Source organism: Uranotaenia lowii, chromosome 3, assembly GCF_029784155.1.
Source record: "Uranotaenia lowii strain MFRU-FL chromosome 3, ASM2978415v1, whole genome shotgun sequence".
Classification (NCBI taxonomy): domain Eukaryota; kingdom Metazoa; phylum Arthropoda; class Insecta; order Diptera; family Culicidae; genus Uranotaenia; species Uranotaenia lowii.
In genome coordinates this window covers 137,712,612-137,731,451 of record NC_073693.1, presented here as the reverse complement: position 1 = coordinate 137,731,451, position 18,840 = coordinate 137,712,612, and the positions used below count along the sequence as shown (strand labels likewise).

General features: G+C 40.1%; 1 protein-coding gene across 1 annotated transcript in view; it reads left to right on the top strand.

Moving 5' to 3' along the window:
- Positions 1-3,465: 3,465 nt before the first annotated feature.
- Positions 3,466-18,840, top strand: part of LOC129751774 (alpha-1,3-mannosyl-glycoprotein 2-beta-N-acetylglucosaminyltransferase) — a 29,764-nt gene continuing 14,389 nt past the window's right edge. The window contains exon 1 of the mRNA XM_055747476.1: positions 3,466-4,755. Within this exon, the coding sequence (XP_055603451.1) occupies positions 3,836-4,755 (920 nt within the window). The 5' untranslated portion in view covers positions 3,466-3,835. The remainder of the gene's footprint in view (positions 4,756-18,840) is intronic.

Below are 18,840 nucleotides of genomic sequence, written 5' to 3'. Positions count from 1 at the left end.
ATTGCGAGCCGAGCGTGCTGCGCCTGCGAGCCATCTGTGCTGCGCTAAATTGCGAGCTGAATGCTGCGCCGAATTGCGAGCCAAGTGTGCTGCGCTGAATTGTGAGCTGGAAAGCTGCGCCGAATTGCGATCCGAGTGTGCTGCGCTGAACTGCGAGCCGAGTGTGCTGCGCCCGCGAGCCATCTGTGCGGTGCTGGATTGCGAGCTGAAAACCTGCGCTAAGGTAGATGTGATGTGAGGGGCTGCTCTGAAATGCGAGCTGGATGTGCTGCGCCTACGAACAAACTTTGTAAATATGTGAATGATTGTGTGCTGTGAGTCTGCGTTTATATGCAACCTTATGCGAACTGAATGTGCTGCACCAAATTGCGAACTGGAAGCTACGTCTAGATACGCGCTGATTGTGCTGTACCGTAAAGGGAGCTGAAAGTGCTACATTTGCGAGCAAACGGTACTGCGTTTCAATTTGAGATACATGTTCTGCGACTAGTAGCGAGTCAAATTGCTCATTAATACGAGCTAAACTTGTTGGTGTTATCTAAAGAGAACCCTGTTGTAGGGCTCGTGAGTTTTATCCATGAAAAAAATTAAACTATACTGCGTTACAATGTTGCAACCGAATGCGAGCTAACTGGGCACCGTAACGTGCGAAGCAGATTTGCTGCTCCATAGGAAATTCCATTTCTCTACCTGAGAGTCTGCATACTGAAAATAAATTCGATGCGAAATGGATTTATTTTAAAGTCGAAATGTATATTAAACGAGTGAATCCAGAATTCTGAAAGGCGGAATGGCCGTACGCAGCGCAAAACAAATCTGAGTCTGGGACCAGTGGCGGATAGCTGTTGAATTCCAGAAAGAGCCATAGTTGGAAATGGAAATCATGTGTTTTCATTGGCTTAATAAAAGAGTTCCATAAGTTCAAGGAAAATCAACCTGCTCACGTAAATGAGAGCACGAGAGAGATCTGCAGTGCAGTGCAGATTAAAAGAATGAAGGATCATGATGCAGTGTTTCAATTTAATAGTCTATGAATGAGATTTTACTTTGAGCAAGAAAAACAATTCATTCATAGTAGGATGAAGTTGAGAAAGACAACAGCTGATGACATTTTTTTTCCTAATTTTTTTCTTCTGAAAGAAGGGTGAATGTGTGGGCCAGGCCCAACAAGAGGAACGTCATGCGAATATAGCATGATGCAATGCACTGTAGCTCATATTAATGCTGTCTATCACCTACGCTCACCGTCGTTATTGTGCATCGCTGATGCAACAGACCTTCCCTGTACCTACCCATCGATGTAGTAATGGCTGGACCAATTTGGCATTTATGTGGTTTCCACAGTTGTGAAAATAGAAATTTCCAGAACAAAATAAGTCAATAAATCCATCAATCTTTTGAGCATTAATGTCAAAAAAGATGAACAAGTATTTCGGACAAAACAAAACATCTACCTAAAGGGAATCTTTGTATTAACCGATGAAAAAAAAATTAATAAATGAGTGAGTATTTTGGAAAATTTGATTATTTTTTTTTTCCTTTCACTTTCCACCAAATACGCTAACTAAAACTAGAAGTGGACTGACGCATCTGTCCATATCAGAAATATTACAAAATAAGTTCGAAAACTGCCCCTATTGATATCATTTAACAACTTTTCTAGTCAATATTATAATTAAAGATGACTGCAAAATTTGTGTTTTGCCTATCTTTTTCAAAACTTTTTACTATCGATTAGCGATTAGCGCATTATTATAGATCGATAACTTTAACGCAACATTTAGCGGTTTAAATTAGCGATCACTAACTTTGACCAAGATAGCGATCTAATTAGCGCCGCTAAGTTTTCAGTTAGCGATGCCGAACACTGCTCAAAACAAAAATTGCAGTTCAAGTTTGTGTATACCCCATTAGCAGGAACCATGGTAGAACCAACATGAATTCGGCTTTCAAAACAAAACAAAAATTAATGTGAAAGCTGTAAAAGTCATTCCATAATAATTATGGAGAAAATTACCCGCATAAATCAGTATTATAAATTAACGATTTCAATTATCTTCTTCCCAAGACACACGAAAGATTCGCTTTATAGTTTTGGATTATTAATGTACGATTAAGCTAGTCTTTTTTTCATGACATGGAATCGTTTGGACGCACTTTACGATACAGCGAACGGGTCGTTAAGTAGAGTAACCATTCATTTTTGTTGCTTTTTTCTTTATTCGAATCGTAGCTAAAAGATAGATGTTATCGTTATTTTATCTTCATTTGCACGTTTTGCTAACGCTACAGCTGATCTTCTAAAGATCTTTTTACTATTAAAAATAATAAAAAGTAGCTTACTAGGATCAAATAAAACAATAAGGAATTTTATTACAACTGTTTATTTTATCAACATTTTTAAACCATATTGTTTTTCACATATAACAGACATGAAGTTTCACGTTTCCGAGCGCTTCTGCCAGGTTTTGGTCTCCAGCTGCAATTCCCTCGCTTTCTCCTTCGGGAGCCGCCCTAGCATTTTTTGTCCGCTCCATGAGATGCCTTTTACTGAAATTTTAAATCTCTTTGAAACTGTTATAATTTTAATGTCGCCCAGTACTATTATTTTTTGAAAATTTCAAAGCAACAAACAAAACTGTCAGCTGATCGAGCGTCGCGGCGGTAAAAGTGGGAGGGAGCAGCGTTACCACATAAATCGATTTTTCGGTAATCATACAGATTTATTTCCAAATTTTCAAACCAAGAATCTATATATACAGATAATTGAAAATTTATACAAATTGTATACAGAATTTTAGTAAATCCAAATTTTTTAACGATATTTTGATTATACTTTGAGTATCGATAATCGATAATAATCTTCTTAATGATCCAGCGTTCAAGCCATCTTCAATTGCCACAGCCACAAATTTGAAAAATCTTCCAGATTAGGGATCGGGACTTAAAAAATACAGAGTGTATATCGACAAACAAGGGTTTGAAAACAGATTGAACCCTATGTGTTTGAGAATCACATACCAAGATCGAACATTACAATACACGAAACGTAACTTTCAATGCTTTAATTGTTAAATAACATACCTTACTTCAGCGGCTGTGGACACGTTTTGTAGCATTTTTTTTTAAGTTTTATTAACGACATTTTACCATCCTTATGGCATTCGTGTCGAGGTTTTGTAGCAATATTCAGGTAAACGTGTAGCAAAATGACAGAATTAACAGTGATTTGAAAGTCCGCAGTCCGCAAGAATCATAAGCGCAATCCATTTTATTGCGCTATGCGTCATACAGGTCATCGTAATGCAGCATTAGTACCATATATCAGATACAAATTTCAATACAGATTTTCAAGATTTGATACAGATAAAAAAGATTTAGATGTGGCATCGCTGGGAGGGAGGCGTATTTCTCTCCCAAAAATTTTCGGATGTTTTTTTTCAGCCAGCCGACAATCCCGAGAGAGACGTCCATTTAATCCGATCGTCCGTCGTCGTCGGTTGGTCAGAAATCGTTCTACTTTTGATAAACAAAAATCGCTGGTCGGATTTTTTCCCTGTTGTAATATAACATTGCTGCTGTTTTGTTCCACGTAACAAGTAAAAAGATCAATTTATTTTACAAGTCTAATCTCGTTGTGTCGCGCAAGTGTTATGATTTCGGTACCACAAAGTTGGTAAAAGTAAAATTTACTGTGCAAAGTAATATGGATTAGAGAATTAGTGCAATTTCTCCAGCTGGTAGGGGGAATAAATTATTTGTGTCTGGATTGTTTTTTTTTGGGGGAAATCCGGACCTTATCGCTCACGGTTTGGTGTAAATCATTTTGGCAAAGATGAGACCAAGGAAAACATTCCTGATTGCGGCCATTCTGGTGGGATGGATTTTTACGACGTACCTAATTTTTATGAAAAATTTCAAAGTGGCCAATCCGGAAAAGCACCACGAGCTGCTGAATAAGATCCAATACCTGGAGCAAAATCTCCAGGATGCTAACAACAACCGGGACAAGCTGTTCCGGGAAATTATTGACATATTAAAACAGGAAGACAAAACAACTAGTACCGAGGCAGGTGCCCTGATGGCCGATAACAATGTAGACGGAATAGGGGAAGGTCCGGAACAAGTGGAGGAAGTTCCTTCAAAACCGGAAGCTGAAATGATCCTAAGCAAATTCCAACAGAAATACGTCGATGATGACGTAAAGAGGCCTGTGATACCGGTGCTAGTGTTTGCCTGTAATCGACCATCGGTTAACAAATGTCTGGACGATCTAATCCGGTATCGGCCTCGGTCGGATCAGTTCCCTATAATCGTATCCCAGGATTGCGACGATGAGTCCACTCGAAACATGATTCTATCGTACAAAGAAAACGTGACCCTCATCCGGCAACCGGACCAATCGGACGTCACGGTTCTTCCGAAGGAGAAGAAATACAAAGGGTATTACAAAATCTCCCGGCACTATGGATGGGCGCTGAAGACAGTTTTCAAGCAGGGCTTCGAGGCAGTCATCATAGTGGAGGATGATCTCAGCATAGCTCCCGACTTTTACGAATACTTCCTGGGTACTTATCCGATCCTGAAAAAGGACCGGTCCCTGTGGTGTATTTCCGCCTGGAATGACAACGGAAAGGAGGGGTTGATCGACGGGAACGCCGGAGATCTGCTCTATCGATCGGACTTCTTTCCGGGACTCGGCTGGATGTTGGCGAAGGAGCTGTGGAACGAGTTGGAACCCAAGTGGCCGAAAGCGTAAGTTGATTTACTATTTTTTGTTTTATACTTGTTCCAATTTTTTGGGCCGAACTGATTAGGATTTAACAATTCATCACCAATCAATTCGATATTTGGTCTTTGAAGGAAAGCCCATGCCGTTGAACAAATTCAGTAAGTCTGAACGAACAGTAACTTTCGATCTCATTTCACATCGCGTTAATTTTTTATGAGTATTATTGGTCTAACAACATGTGCATGAGACTCAAAGATTAGAATGTGTTTCCTGACGTGTTCCTCGATGCTACACGAATGATTGAAATGTTATCAACGATCGGAGAGTTTTAAATAGAAACACAATTCCATTTGGTTTTCCCAGCATTTAAGATTTTAATGAGTCAACACATTTTTGTTTTCAAAATTATAAATGTAACTATCGTTCAAATAAAATACATATTAATAATAAGGTTCTCGTAGCAGTTCAATACCTAGAAAAAAAAACTATGAACCATGCCAACTTAAATTATATCAAACTGATACCTTCACAATACGATTACATTTCGATAAAGAAAATTAAGAATATTGAATAGAATCCTGTTCAAACAACAACAGAAAACAAATCCTTTAGAAACGAACGTTTTTAGCATCCATTAAAATATTTTTATCAAATTGCTTATCAAGATTACAACTAAGGGATGTTTAGATTTCTTCGATAGATTATACTAATCTGAAGTTGAAATTGTTTGTTATCATAGTTTTATCTCTTTTTTTTATATTTTTGTAATTTTTTTTTCTCAAAAAAAATATATATATATTTTTGTCAATTTTTTGTAATGTTTGTCATATTTTTATCATATTTTTTTATTTATTTATTGACATATTTGTTATATTGTTCATAATTTTGTCACATTTCAGTTATTTTTTGTCATTTTTTTTAAATTTGTCATTAATGTGAAATTTTTGTCATGTTTTTGCAAATTTTCTGTCATATTTGTTATATGTTGTTGCCAGTCATATGCAAGTTAGCTTTCAACTGCTTCTCGCCGCTAACAGTTTTTTGGGTTTTCTTAAGGTTCTACTTAACAATAATCGCCTAATCGTTTTCGATTGGGCGAAGTTCCGGTGTTTTGGGAGGGTTTTTATCCTAGGGTTAAACCTGAATGTTGTTAGCGGCATACCACTCTATATCCTTTTTTCCATAATGGCAGGCAGGCAAAACCAGCCAAACAGCACAGACAAGTCCCGTTTCTTCAGGAAAGCAGCAAACGCTTTTGAAGACATTCTTTCAAGTAAATTTCCTGGTTGACGGTCCCAGTTGCAACGAAAATGTCGCTTTTCAAGCCACAGGTGCCGAACGAGATATTTCTTGGCAAACTTTGGTAGTGTAATATGCTTGAAAATGTCTGCCACCTCTCCTCTTCCGATTGCTGTATAATGGGTACTCTCGTCCAGGAAGCTGCCTGAAATCTGCCTTGGCGTAGGTTTCGTCGTTCATTACCACGCAATAAATCTTTGTCAAAAGTTTCGTATACAGCTTCCGAGATCTTGTTGTTGTCTTAACGTTTTGCTTATTGTTTAGGTCGATAGTCCGGGTCGTTTTTTAAGCTTCATGCACATTTGTAGACAATATTTCCAACTTATTTGCGATATCCCGAACGGAGAGGTTAGAGTTCCGCTTGAAAACGCTAAAGGGTGACACGGTCAAAATTTGGTCAAGAAAAAACGCGTGTAAATCGGTGAAATCGTTTATTTAAAAAATCTAATTAAATTTCTTTTTCAAGTTTAATTAGTATAAAATTCAGGAAACATATTCAGTTAGGCTTCCGCTTTTCCAAATCTGAATTGCCGTACCTTACGCTTAACCCCTGCCATCAGATTTTGTACAGCCACCTTGACCGCCTTCTTCGCCGCAGAAAGCCAGTTTGCCTTGAACTGCTGCTCGTCCTTAGCAGTTTTTTTGGTCTTCTTTAGGTTCCGCTTGACAATAGCCCAGTATTTCTCAATTGGGCGGAGCTCTGGCGTGTTGGGAGGGTTCTTGTCCTTGGGAACCACCTGCACGTTGTTGGCGGCATACCACTCCATGGCCTTTTTACCGTAATGGCAAAATGCTAAATTCGGCCAAAACAGTACGGAACAACCGTGTTTCTTCAGGAAAGGTAGCAGACGTTTATTCAAACACTCTTTCACGTAAATTTCTTGGTTGACAGTCCCGGAAGCTATGAAAATGCTGCTTTTCAAGCCACAGGTACAGGTGGCTTGCCAAACCAGATATTTCTTCGCGAACTTTGACAGTTTCATGTGCTTGAAAATATCTGCTACCTTTCCCCTTCCTTTTGCCGTAAAAAACTCCTGTCTCGGAAGCTGCTTGTAGTCGGCTTTGATGTAGGTTTCGTCGTCCATTACCACCCAGTCAAACTTCGTCAGCATCGTCGTGTACAGCCTCCGGGATCGCGCTTTACCGTCGTATTTTGTTTATCATCGCGATTTGAAGTCACTTCCTTCTTGTAAGTCGATAGTCCGGCTCGTTTTTTGGTTCGATGCACGGTTGTAGACGATACACCCAGCTTATTTGTGGGATCTCGGAGAGAGAGGTTAGGGTTTCGCTTGAAACTACCGGCAACTCTCTTTGTCGTCAGCGGCTTCCGGTTTTCGATTTTCCCCCGTTCCAGACTTCCTGGCTGTCGACAAACGTTCCGCAAACACTTTAATTACATTTGTAATGGTTGATTTGGCAACTTTAAGCGATTTTGCCAGCTTTGCGTGAGAGTAGCTCGGCCTCTCCTTCGATGTCCCTCTGGATTCCATTCAAGTGCCTCTCTGCAAATCTCGTTCTTATCTTTTCGCAGCGTGTGCCCAATCCATCTCCACTTACGCTCCCGAATTTCGAGTTCTAGCGCACTGTGATGAAGATGTAGTTCTTCATTTGAGATCCAGTTGCCAGGCCACCAAGCGCGGATGATATTCCGTAGGCAGCGGTTTACAAATACTTGCAGTTTTTGCGTCGTAACTGCATATGTCCATCAAGTTTCGCACTCGTACAGCATACGGATTTGATGTTTGAGTTAAAGATTCGTTCGATTTTCGTTCGTAGAGATATCTGACGCAAATGCAAATCGGGCTTTTCTGATCCGGGTTTCGATGTCTTTCTTGGACCACTATCGGACGTTATCTGGCTACCAAGATGCTGGAAGCACTCCACTTTTTCAACTTGTTGCCCAGCTACCATGAAACTGGAGGGATTTCCTGTGTTGATCTCCATGGACTTGGTCTTACCGACATTGACTTTGCGACCTGCTGCCTTGGAGCTTTCGGCGAGGTCGTCGAATTTGCTCGGCATATCCAGTTGTGTTTGGGCGAGCAAAACAATAGGTATCGTCAGCCAGGTCAAGGTCGTTCAGTTGCTCCATTTTTAAAGGATTTCACGGCAATCTTCGGTTCGGTGCACAGTCGACCGATTCAGTCAGAATCTTATCCAGTACGATGAGGAAAAGTAGCGGTGATAAGATACATCCCTGTCTCACTTCAGCACTTACCGGGATTGGATCGGACAAGACACCGTCGTGCAAGACCTTGCACGAAAAGTCTCGTACTGTGCTTCGATGAGATGGACTAGTTTCTCTGGTACTCCTCTTCACCTTAGAGCCGCCCAGATGTTTTCATGGTTAAGTCGGTCGAATACTTTTTCGAAATCAACAAACACCAGCAGAAGAGAGTCCTGGAATTCGTTGATTTGTTCCAGTATGATTCGCAGCGTTGTGATGTGGTCCACACATGATCGTCCGGATCGGAATCCAGCTTGATGCCGTCGCAGTGTAGCGTCGATTTTCTCCTGGATCCTGTTCAGGATCACTTTGCAGAGCACTTTGAGGGTTGTACAGATCAACGTTATGCCTCGCCAGTTACCGCACTCTGTCAGGTCCTCGTTTCTTCGGGACCTTCACGAGAATACCCTGCATTCAGTCGGCCGGGAATGTTGCAGTGTCCCAGATGTCAGCGAAAAGACGGTGCAACATTTGTGCTGACAGGGCAGGGTCGGCTTTAAGCATTTCAGCAGGGATGCAATCGAACCCAGGGGCTTTGTTGGATTTCATGTTTTTGATTGCCGCTTCTATTTCAGCCAGCGAGGGCGCTTCCGAGTTGACGCCATTTATGCGACTCACTGTTGGCGCTTCGAGCTGCGGGTTCTGTTGGCCATTGCTATTCGTGACTCGGAAGAGTTGTTCGAAATGCTCAGGCCATCGTTTAAGCTGATCTGTTCGATCGGTCAATAACTGACCTGCTCGGTCTTTCAGCTGTATTCTTGCATTAGTCCTTGTACCACTGAGGCGGCGAAAAATGTCATAAAGTAATCGGAGTAACAGGGAGTTCCTCAGGCTCTCTTGTCTCGTCTACGAGCTCGTTTAACTGCCTGTTCCTGCTCCGCATAAAGTAAGCGGGCGGTTGCTTTGACTGACCCGGTACATGCTTGCTCAATTCCGACTTCCGCCTTTCTCCGATCATCGACCATCCTCCAAGTTTCATCCGATATCTATTCACTTCTTCCTCCACAAACTTTACCGAGAGTACCATGGCTCGTCGTGATAAAGGCATTCTTGATTCCACACCACTGTTCTTCGACTGTTCCATCTGTCGGCAGCTCCGAGGCTCGGGATTCTAGCTGTTCAACGTATGCCCCTTTTCACCTCTGGATTCTCCAACCGGCGGACGTCGTATCGACACCAGACTTTCTCCTCGCGTCGTTGGACACGCGCAACTTCGCGATAATGAACAGTCCTAAATGAGGACTCCTCAAAGGCGATAAGTCATAGCCTCCTTATTGTCACTGTTGCTGGAGTACATGAACGCAAGCGAGTAAGCTAATTTTCGTCACAGAATCTGTGTTACAAATCACAGATTTTTTTAAAAATTGGTAACTTTGTTGCCTCGCCACTCTGTCTAATTTGCGGTGAAACAGACAAGACGCCAGACTAAATAGTAGTGTCCAGCTGTCCAAGGTAGGTACCCCGCACGAACCTACTTGCCGCCTGTGGACCTTGTAAGCGAGGCGACAACATCGTGTAGAGGATTTGTAAGGATGCCAAAACTTGAATAATGTTTGCCCTGCAGAGGAGTTGTAGCCAGCACAATTCCGCGACCGTTGTAGGGTGATTACATTGCCGGTTATACATTTGAGTAGAGTGCGACCGAACCTAGCAATAAAGTGTACGTACAAAGATAAGACTCTATTTACTGCGTATGCCGATCTGAGTACAACGCGCCCACTACAACGAAAGCTGCAGAGAAAACCTACTCCGCCGTCGAACTGTTAGGGGTAGAGTGAAATTCTCTCGGATAGAGTGTCATCACATTGCCGGCGGATGGCCCGAGTCGATGCAGGATGACGTCTTCGCCGGGAATCATCCAAGTAGTTCCTTAAAGTCCCGGAAGTATGTTGTGACAGACGCGATGATTTGTAAGGTAAACTGTTCTCGATTAGGCACACGGACGGTCAAAGGGGAGGGCCCCGAGCCAACACAAGCAGAGACCAGACCTCAAGTCATTAAAGGAGAGGTCGGTTCTCAAATAAATAGATGTTAAGCACCGTGGTGGACGATGAGCGGGCTTCAAGTTACGATTAAAATCGGACCTCAAGTAGTAAGAGAAGGGGTCAAGTCTTGAATCGTAACGGTAGAGGCGAGGTAGGACGCTTGAGATGACTTGAAAACGAGTGTGCCGTGGAGCCCACAAGCGCTACTATGGCCACCCATCCATGGGTATATAGCGTAACTGCACTATCAGATGGGAATTATGGCCATATGCTCCAGGTGTACTTTAAGGCGTAGGGGTACATAGTATCACGAGTTACATATATATATATATATATATATATATATATATATATATATATATATATATATATATATATATATATATATATATATATATATATATATATATATATGTATATATATATATATATATATATATATATATATATATATGTATATATATATATATATATATATATATATATATATATATATATATATATATATATATATATATATATATATATATATATATATATATATATATATATATATATATATATATATATATATATATATATATATATATATATATATATATATATATATATATATATATATATATATATATATATATATATATATATATATATATATATATATATATATATATTATTTTTTATTTACAGGTAGCTTTATTAAGGCATTTAACTCATAAAGTTTTTTTTTTTTGCCGAGTATTCACTTTCACTTTTATGTGGTGTTAGTAAGAGGGGGGCCGTAATCGTCGCGGCTACTCAACTGTTAATTGATTAACTAAGAGGGAGGGAAAGAGGATTGTGTAGGGTCACTCTCGAGAACAGATTTCCGTCTTTGGTCGGTGGTGGCTTCCTGTAGCGTGGTTTCGTAAGCTACCGCAGGTATTATGTTCCTGGCCAGCCTTCATTCCGGTGTTATCGAACCGGTCGGACGAGAGGTTGTTCTAATGAATAGACGAAAAGAGCATTAGATAGAGTAAAGACAGAGAGGAAGAGGACTAAACGACCAAGTCAGACATTTTAAGATATTTGTATATAGGGTACAAATATTCAAGATCTAAGTTTGCCAAGATGTCTCGAATTGGAACCCCAGGTAGTTTACTTCGGGCCCTAAGGGTATCCAGTAGCCAAGCCCTCGATCGATCAAACCGTTCACACGTCCACACAACATGATCAATGTCGTGGTAGCCATCCCCACAAACACAAACATTGCTTGTAACTAGTTGTATACGAAACAAATGCGCGTCAAGCCGGCAGTGATTTGACATGAGCCGAGAAACCACGCGAATGAAATCGCGACTCATGTTAAAATGCTTAAACCATGCCTTCGTCGGAACCTTAGGGATAATCGTATGGAACCAACGTCCCTTTGTGCCATTATCCCAGCTAGACTGCCAAGCGTTAATCGCTAAAGTGCGAGGTATTGAAAAATATTCATTGTAAGTTATTATCCTCTCAAAAATTTCACCTTGTAACGCGCCCACCTTAGCCAATGAGTCCGCATTCTCATTGCCTTGAATAAGACAATGAGACGGGATCCAAGCTAAGGTAATCCTGTACGAATTTTCGATCAAAGCGCCCAATATCCCTGAAATTTCCAGCAAAAAATGGGAAGAGCGCTTCATCAGTTTCATCGATCGAATCGCCTCAACGGAGCTGAGACTATCCGAATAGATGAAATAGTGGTCTACGGGCAGTGTGCGAATGTGTTCCAAGCTACAATAAATTGCGGCTAATTCAGCAACGTAAACGGAGCATGGCTCTCGAAGCTTGAACGAAGCTTCAAAGCGCTCATTGTACACTGCGAAACCAGTCGCGCCGTCGATTCTAGAACCATCAGTAAAGAACATTTTTGTAGGGTCAATTTCACGTACTTTTGATGCAAAGATTGAAGGAATGACGTGGGGTCGGACGTGATCTGGTATTCCACGGATGTCAGCGGTCATGGACAGATCGAATCTTATCAAGGAACTGCTAATCGGGTAAAAGTGACTCGTGTCCGAATTTAATAAAGAAGGATTTATTTCTAATTGACTAAAAGTTTCATAATTGTTTACATATTTTACTAGCGGATTAATATTCATAAGCCTTTCCAAATTTTCTATCACCAAAGGATTCATAGTAACACTTCGAATTAGGAAACGTAGCGATAAATCGAAGAACCGATTTTTCAACGGCATTATTCCCGCCAGTACTTCGAGACACATCGTATGTGTCGACTGCATACAACCCATGGCAATACGCAAACAACGATACTGTATTCGTTCTAGTTTAATCAAGTGGGTTTGCGCGGCGGACCCAAAGCAAAAGCTTCCGTATTCTATGACCGACAGTATCGTTGTTTGGTATAACCTGATGAGGTCCTGTGGATGAGCACCCCACCAGGTTCCAGTAATCGTTCGAAGAAAATTGATTCTCTTTTGGCATTTTTGAGTCAAGTACCTAATATGTTTTCCCCAGAGGCATTTAGAGTCGAACCAGACACCCAAATATTTAAAACTAAGAGATTGAGTTAGAGTTCTACCCATCATAAGGAGCTCTATTTGAGGAGGGGAATGCTTCCTTGAAAAAACTACTAACTCGGTTTTACTAGGCGAAAACTCGATGCCTAGATTCCTGGCCCAATGTGATAAATTATTTAGAGTTTCTTGTAACGGAGGTTTAATTTGAGTGCCTTTTTTACCTGTGATATGAACAACACAGTCATCCGCAAGCTGTCTTAGCGTACAATTTTGTGCCATACAAGCATCGATTTCTCGGACATAAAAGTTGTATAGCAGGGGGCTTAAACATGAGCCTTGGGGTAGACCCATGTAACTAATTCGTTCAACTTTGGTTTCTCCATGACTAAAATGCATGATTTTTTCAGACAACAGGTTATAAAGAAAATTATTCAATATTGGTGAAAGTCCGCAAGAGTTAAGATTACTAGATAGCACTTCTATGGACACCGAATCGAATGCCCCTTTGATGTCCAGAAATACTGCCCCCATCTGCTCTTTTTGGGCAAACGCCAATTGAATGTCTGATGAAAGTAATGCTAGACAGTCGTTCGTACCCTTTCCTCTACGGAATCCAAATTGTGTACTTGACAAGAGATTGTTTGATTCAACCCATTTATCCAGCCGAAAGAGAATCATTTTTTCGAGTAATTTCCGGAGACACGAGAGCATTGCGATCGGCCTATACGAATTGTAATCAGAAACTGGTTTTCCCGGTTTTTGGATGGCGATAACTTTCACCTGTCTCCATTCATGCGGCACAATGTTCATCTCTAAACACTTATTGAATAAATTCAACAAGCGTTTCTTAGCGGTATCTGGCAGATTCTTCAACAAGTTGAATTTGATTCTGTCCAGTCCGGGAGCGGAATTGTTACATGACCAGAGCGCAAGTGAAAGTTCGACCATCGAGAATTGATCCTCCGTTTCGGAACTATTCTCTGTATCCCGATAGTTTTTCTGAGCTGGTACTGCGTCTGGACAGACCTTTTTCGCGAACTGTGTCAGCCAACGACTCGAGCTTTCCTCACTTTCGTTCGAAGGTGTATGATTTCGCATGTTTCGAGCTGTTCTCCAAAGCGTGTGCAGTGACGTTTCTCGAGATAACCCATCTACGAATCGCCGCCAGTACCCACGTTTCTTGCCCCTGATCAAGTTCTTGAACTTGCGTTCCAAGGACAAGTAACGTTGGAACTTCTCTGGCAATCCAGTTCTGCGAAACTCAATAAACGCCTTGCATTTTTCACCTCGCGCGCGTGAGCAGTCTCCATCCCACCATGGAGTGGGAGGCCGTTTCTGTATCGTCGAGCTTTCATTCCGTCTGACCTGTGCCCCGATTGCACAGTCCACAATTGTCCCGGAAATAAAACTGTACTCTGCCTCCGGAGGCAGTTCATCCGTTGAGTCGATGGCTTCAATGACACCTGATGCATACTTTTTCCAATCTATATTCTTTGTGAGGTCATAAGGAATATTGATCTCTTCGGGTGGACTACGACCACTGGTGATAGAAATATTGATAGGCAAATGATCGCTTCCCTGAGGGTCTTGGATTACCTTCCACGTACAATCCAAGCTCAGAGAGGAAGAAGCTAAAGAAAGGTCTAAAATACTATGCTGTGATTGGGATCCATTAATTCGAGTCACTTCCCCATTGTTTAAGACAGTCATGTTGAAGTCGTCGCACAGCTCATATATCATGTTAGCACGATCATCATCACGTGAGCTACCCCAGCCCACGCCATGGGAGTTGAAGTCTCCCAGAACTAGTCGGGGTTCTGGAAGAAGTGAAATAATATTCGCCAATTGGTTCCCGCTCACGCTTGAATTTGGCGGAATATATACCGAGGCTAGGCAAAGGTCTTGGCCTTTAATTCTAGCTTGGCAACTGACGACTTCAATACCTGGAGATGGTTGTAGTGGAATACGATAGAAAGAGTGGCATTTCTTGATCCCCAAAAGAACGCCACCTCCTCTTTGCCCATCTCGATCCAGGCGAATAATATTGTGGCTATGGAAGTTGAAATCAGTGTTTGGAGAGAGCCAAGTTTCGCATAAGGCGAACACATCACAATTCAAATTGTGTACCAATACTTTAAAGGAGTCTAATTTTGGTAAAATACTTCTGCAGTTCCATTGCAATACAGAAACAATTTCTCTTACCTCAGTGGACGAGTTATTCATCAAAAGAAATTGCTTCTGCGATGAGGGTCATAGTACAAGCTTTCTTTTTCAAGACTTCTCTCAAAAGAGGTACAAACATATTAATCATAGTCCTCCAACCTGCTGGTACACTGAAAAAGTCCAAGATGAACGCAACAATTTCCGAAAATTTCATCTTACCATCAGATGAAAAGCTGGGCAAACTGTTCGACGATGGATCAGATGCAGTTTCTCTGGGAATTGTTGCATTCCTGTTAGCTACTGATGGTCCTGAATTCTGAAGGGAAGTCTGGGGTTTTGACTTACCAGAAAGTGGAGGGAAGTCCTTCGGGGACGGATTAAAACCCGGAGGTCTCTGAATAGGAGGGGTAGAATAACTATTTCCACTTTGAGGATTTTTTGTTTTATTAACTTTGCTGGCAGCTGATCGGGGTTGTGTGTTAGTTGTGCGTTTCCTTTTTGGAGCCTGTGAAACATTTTTTTTAACAAATGGCCCAGCTGATGTTCCTTCACATGGATCCTCCCCTTCGGATTCATACTCACTTAGAAGGCCAAACTGGTTCTCTGAGACGATTGGCAAAGACTTCATCAGCATGTCTCTATATGATTTCTTAGAGCGGGTTTTTAAAGAAGTCTTGATTTTTTCCCGGCGCGATATGTACTTCGGACACGCCGAGAGAGCATGAGATTCCTCGCCTGTGCAATACAAACACTTGCTTAATGCTTGTATTTCACACGAAGCTTCCGCATGCTTCTCCCCGCACTTAGAGCAGCGTGCCTGATTGCAACAGTAGGCGGCCGTATGATCCAACTGCTTGCAATTCTGGCAGAACATGACCGAAGGCACATAAAGTCTCACAGGTAGACGAACCTTCCCGATCGCAACGTAATCAGGAAGTGCAGTGCCGGAAAAGGTAACCCGAAAAGAGTTCGACAGGGAAAATGTTCTCTTTTCCCCCTCGCCTGATGCTGATTTCAGCTGACGCGCGTCCAGCACCTTGACCGTGGGGAGACCAGGGTCTTTGAATCGGCCAACCCCGGATTCCATTAGGTCATCGACGGTCAAACCCTCTTCGGTTACCACTCCGTCGATTTCCACGTCACGAGCGGGAACGTATACGCGGTATTCGATCGTAAACTTCGGGTCACAAGCAATGGCATTTGCTTCCTTCAGGCTACCAACAACAATGCGCATCTTGTGCGGTCTCATCGGCTGGTAGCTGATTACGGAAGGGTAAGAACGATCAAGGTCCCGGGCGATTGAAATCACATTGGGTGATTTCCCATTAGTTTTGGACCGGATGTAAACTACCCAAGGTCCCGTCGATTCAGGTTGGTAAACCCGACGGCGAGGGGCAGTTTGAGGCAACTCATTATCTTTTTCAACGGGGGAGTTTGCTTGAGGGGTTGATGCTAGCGTGGAGTTTCCAAACACAAAAGGCATTTGTGGGAAAAGGGTCTTTGGGAGAGGAGAAGGGTCATCTTCCGTGTCCGTGAGGTACATCGGGTGGTCTTGTAATTTTTCTTTGGAAACAATTTCCTCGGAAAGAATTTCCTCGGAAATATCCTCCCGTAAAGGGGGATCTTTGCCCGTCTCGCCGTCGTCATCCATCAGCCGGTGACTTTCCGAACTAATGGGCTCTGGAGGAGATGCAACCGCAATTTAAAATTAAATTAAAAAAAAGAAAATTTATATATAATATAAATTTCAAAAAAAAAAAAAAAAATCTTATAATTTATATAGTAATAATAACGAAAGAGGAAAGCTAAAGAAGAAAACCAAATAAAAAAAAATAAAATAAAAACCCAAAAACTTTTTGGGAAAAAAAATGAACCACTCTATTAATGTGGACCACTCTATCAAACCTGATGCCAACAACGTGGTCCTTTGTTTGATGGCGAATGGATGCTGAACCAAGGCTATTGTATTCAGCCGGGGTGATAATTTGCTGGGTGATTTGACGAACCAGCTACACGAGCGTTAGAATTTCACTGCCGTTCTGAACTAAGCTATCCGGTGTAACGGTACATAAGTCCGGATAATTCGGATAGCGGCACTACACGGTAGGTATAAGGGGCAAATAAAAAAAAAAAACTTTTGCCACACACGCGAGAGAAAACAAACTCGACCGTCTCCAGTGAGTGATGCGAAACGATATATATATATATATATATATATATATATATATATATATATATATATATATATATATATATATATATATATATATATATATATATATATATATATATATATATATATATATATATATATATATATATATATATATATATATATATATATATATATATATATATATATATATATATATATATATATATATATATATATATATATATATATATATATATATATATATATATATATATATATATATATATATATATATATATATATATATATATATATATATATATATATATATATATATATATATATATATATATATATATATATATATATATATATATATATATATATATATATATATATATATATATATATATATATATAAATATATATATATATATGTATGTATGTATGTATGTAGATAATCCACCATGGGTGCACGGATTCACCGCAGTTTCGCCAACGTATGCGCTAAATTGCATTCTTTAGATTATAAGTTCGGCCAATCTTCAATGCAAATTACCACATACCCGACACCATGGCTTCGTGTGAACTGTCATGTAATGAATGTATTTCGTGTATGTGTATGTCTTATTTGTAGAACGAGCAAACAGTTTCGCAACCGTATAAAATTCGTAACATTCTCAGTGTTATGAATCTACGACAGGTATTCCGCATGCGTGTAGATACCTGCCCAGCTGGCAACTGATTGAACGTTCATATATGATATTATCAATAAATGAAATAATTATACAACAGAATAATCTCACCTTTATACCCAACTTACCTCAAGACACACTAAGCTTACCTTTAGCTGTAGCCGACCTTAATCACCTTAACCATATTTATTTCCATCTGATCTAAAATAAACATTTTTGAAAGTATTAAAAAAAAAGCGATGCAAAACATTTGAAACAAAATATCGAAAATGATAGATTCATTTTAAGTACAGAAAACTAAGAACAGTAAACATGACCGCGTCCTGCTAATAATATTCAAGGAAGATGTATTGTTATAATAAACGAATAAAAAAAATTGTTATAATAAATGTTCACATCATGTTGGCGATGTACATGCTGTAGGAAATAAACAATTTAATTACATGGAATTCAGACGTTAATTGCGATATAAATGAATAGTAAACAGTGAGATTCGAGGATAGAGAATCTGCACAAATTTTAAGTATACTAATAACTGAAACTGTACATTCCATGAATATCTGAAAATAAAAAAAAGTAAGTATCTTTCCACAAGTGCACCCTTATATTGATTGAAAGTTTATTCACTTTAAACACATTAATTTAAAAACTATTCCCTTTGACACTTACAACCTATTCCATATTAGGTAATGGTTGCACCATATTGTCATCTAAGTCGCATCGCATGTTGCCCTTCTGGCCACGACACGAAACTCGCCACCGTATCCTGAAAAGCCCATTATGGTCTAGAATTAATCGTCAAGTGTTCAAATTTTACATTCCAGGATAGTTTTTTTTTTTTATTTTGCAATTGGGCGAAAAGCATATAAATTTAAGTTTTATAAAAAACATGATTGTTATGCTCCATATTTAAGAAAAATATTATTGGAATGGCTCTTAGAGATAGCTATTTATAAACTTTTTGTTGGTTCCATCCCTTTTGAAAAAATAAAGGTTAAATTCTTGTATTTTTTTTCAAATGATAAGACGAAATGACTAAAATTAAGAATTGGTTCTCAGTTGCAATACTTTACGGTTTTGAAT